Source organism: Protomyctophum bolini, assembly GCF_963924005.1.
Source record: "Protomyctophum bolini genome assembly, chromosome: 18".
In the NCBI taxonomy this organism is placed as follows: Eukaryota; Metazoa; Chordata; class Actinopteri; order Myctophiformes; family Myctophidae; genus Protomyctophum; species Protomyctophum bolini.
In genome coordinates this window covers 40,938,896-40,941,929 of record NC_137879.1, presented here as the reverse complement: position 1 = coordinate 40,941,929, position 3,034 = coordinate 40,938,896, and the positions used below count along the sequence as shown (strand labels likewise).

Below are 3,034 nucleotides of genomic sequence, written 5' to 3'. Positions count from 1 at the left end.
GGGGTCAGTGGTTCCCCAACGTTTTACCTCAAGACCCAGAGGAGAGATTAGACGTTTGGCCCGGGAACCAAACTAGTGAAAATAGCAGATCTACAAGCTCACGGCGCGTCTCTTCGCACCGCACTGTGAGCTTGTAGATTGGCTATTTTCAATTCTACTTAAACAATTTCTTTCTAATTTATGGAATGTAATTTTCCATTATGAAATACTGGAGACAAAAAACCCATTGAATTTTGTTTTTATTTTATTTTATTTTTTGGAAATGTTTTTAAATAATAATAATTAAAAATAAAGGGAAGCTCCGCACACTCAGATCTGAGCACACAATAATAATAATAATTAAAAACGAAATGTAGGAAACAAAAAGGGACCCATACAAAAGTGTCTGTGATCCACAAATTATGCTTAAAACCAACCTCAAAGGCTTGGGCCGTGGCTCAGCGATCCAGGCACCATGGCTGGTAATCCAGTCTGGCAGTGTGCCGTGGGTTCGACTCACGATCCCGACGGCCTTTACTGCATGTCACCCCCCATCTCTCTCCCCATTTCCTGTCATCCTACTTTCTATCTATAAAAAACTATAAAATAAAACCACAAACAAAAACATTTAAAAAAACAACCTCACAGAATGATAATCTCAAAGTCGGGCCATCGGAGTAGAAATTAAGGGTCCGTTAGAGAGTAAATGTCTAGACTAGACCATGGGGTGGTCGCTCCAGGCAGGCAGGCCGGACAGCCTCTGCTCGGTGGCGGCCTCTAGTGGCCAGCCCCAGGCCCTGAAGAAGCCACACAGGTTGTGCTCCACAGCCTGGGAGAAGGTACGGACGAACAGGTTCATCTTGGCCTGGTTGTCCTGAGGCATGGCGTCATTCATGGTATGGTACTCTGCAAACACCTTCTTAAAGGAAGCCCAGCCAAACTGCTCCTGGAGCTGGAGAGGAGAGGAGATGTTAAATCGAGAGGCTGGGGCCCATTGGCGTTTCGCCGACGGCTGGAGGGGGGCGCATTTAGGGCCAAAAAAAATTGCCGATCTACAAGCCCATTGTGGACTGCACACCAGACAGGGTACATCTACATTGCAGTATTGGTACCTCATGTACTACCAGCGCTGCTTACCTGCATGTACGTCTCCAGAGCGACCCACACGTGCCAGTCATTGAGGCTCCTCCCTCCCTTGACGTAGGACTCCACCCTCTCCCTCCTCTTCTCCGTAGTCATTTCAGGGTGAGCCTGTATGGCAAGGTTAGAATAGTTTGGTGTGTGTGTGTGTGTGTGTACAGGTGACAAAGGGGCGCTGTTGAGCTTCACACTGTGCACCACTCACTTCAGACGGGTCTGATTTTTCATTATACTTTAGTATAATGAGTTAGTTAGTTTTTAGTTAGTTTTGACTTATCTTTGAGCCCCTTCTATGCCCAGCTTTCAGGATTTTCCTTAAAGGCCCACTGACACGCCCCTCGGGAGCTAAGAACGGCTATCAAACAATGCTATCATGATTCTGACGTCAGAGTGGCGATGGGCTTTCCCCATCGACTTCTATGCGGGCTCGCCGGGCTTGGTGGCCGTGGTAGCATAGCAACTTATGCTACTATTTTGGTGTCACATTTAGCTTGAATACTGGGTGAAAGTCTCATTCAAAAAAATATTTTTTCGCTCGAAAATCTTTGTTACAATGACATTGAGTTGACGTGTTTTTTGTTTTAGGGTAACTGTAGCATAATCGCAATTTCGCACTCTAGTCCCATGCCCCGGCCATCTAGCTCTGTCTCCCCCGCTGACGTGCCCTCAAAGACGGCTAAGTTCAGCCTGCTTGCGGGAACCCTTCTCACAGGTTGAGTATAGCGGCACTGCACCGGGCTAAAATGCATATCCGTCTTCAAATATCTTATGTACCACAACATTGTTCAGGTGAACTGTGTGTTTATGCTTGTTCATTGTAATAATCAATATCGCTATCATGATTTATCGCCGCGTCGCTCCGCATGACAACATACAGTCTAGCCCGTCTCAGATGCAGGCTGCACACACACACGGGGGGCACGTATAGCCTCTTTAGTCTCCGCATTGAACTGGGCATGTGTGTACGCACACACACACACACACACACACACACACACTCTCTCTCTCTCTCTCTCTCTCTCTCTCACACACCGATATGGGGCGGGCGGGACCCCCCCCCCCCCCCTCTCTCTCACACACACACATAATGTATACTATACTGTATGTATGTATGGAGGGGTATAATATTTTATATACATAAAATGATCACCCATACAAGTTGATAATTATTGCCTAAATAACGCTATGTCAATGATTAATGAGATGAAAGTTTCATCATACTTCTGGTGGTGGTGACGGAGACATTATAATCACATGCAGAGCCTTCTGAATGTGGCTATTTGGAGAGCTCCAAGTTGCGTATTACGGATACTTTTTTCCAGTGGTTCCTAAATGCTAGTTTCTTCGAATATATCTAATCTTCACAAGTTGTCGCGCTGTGATGCTTTTTTTTATTGTTATGAGAGAGAGAGAGAGAGAGAGAGAGAGAGAGAGAAAGAGAGAGAGAGAGTCTCAGACTCTCTCTCTCTCTTTCTTCCTCCACCTCCTGCTCGTCCTCTTCCTCGTATTCATCGCTGTTTTCTTTTCTGCCGGCGGGGGTGAAAACTCCTCCACAAAAATCTCCAATATTTCTTATTGTGTGTGTGACACACACACTCAAACTCATACAGCCGCACACACACACACAGGCACAGCATATGTGTGTGTGTGTACTGTGTACTCAACCTGTCAACTTTTAGCCGTGGCTATAGTGCATGTCAGAGAGCTAAAGATGCCCGAGGCAGATTCCGTGCCATTGCGTACTGTGTGTGTACATGTGTGTGTGTGTGTGTGTGTGTGTGTGTGTACAGTGTACACACATGCCCAGTCCCCCGTAGAGGCTCATGATCTCGTCCGCAAGACTATGCCTCGGCTCGGACAACCAGGCCGATAATTCATCATAGCGATATTTATTATTACAATGAATACAAACGTA

At 46.2% G+C, this 3,034-nt stretch overlaps 1 protein-coding gene across 2 annotated transcripts in view; it reads right to left on the bottom strand.

Moving 5' to 3' along the window:
- Positions 1 to 533: 533 nt before the first annotated feature.
- The window catches only part of LOC308333501 (TRPM8 channel-associated factor homolog), a 36,106-nt gene continuing 33,605 nt past the window's right edge, over positions 534 to 3,034 (bottom strand). For both annotated transcript variants that reach the window (XM_080789955.1, XM_080789956.1), the window contains exons 18-19: positions 1,117 to 1,230; positions 534 to 931 (exon numbers count right to left, since the gene is read on the bottom strand). In XM_080789955.1, the coding sequence (XP_080646081.1) occupies positions 695 to 931; positions 1,117 to 1,230 (351 nt within the window). In that variant the 3' untranslated portion in view covers positions 534 to 694. The remainder of the gene's footprint in view (positions 932 to 1,116; positions 1,231 to 3,034) is intronic.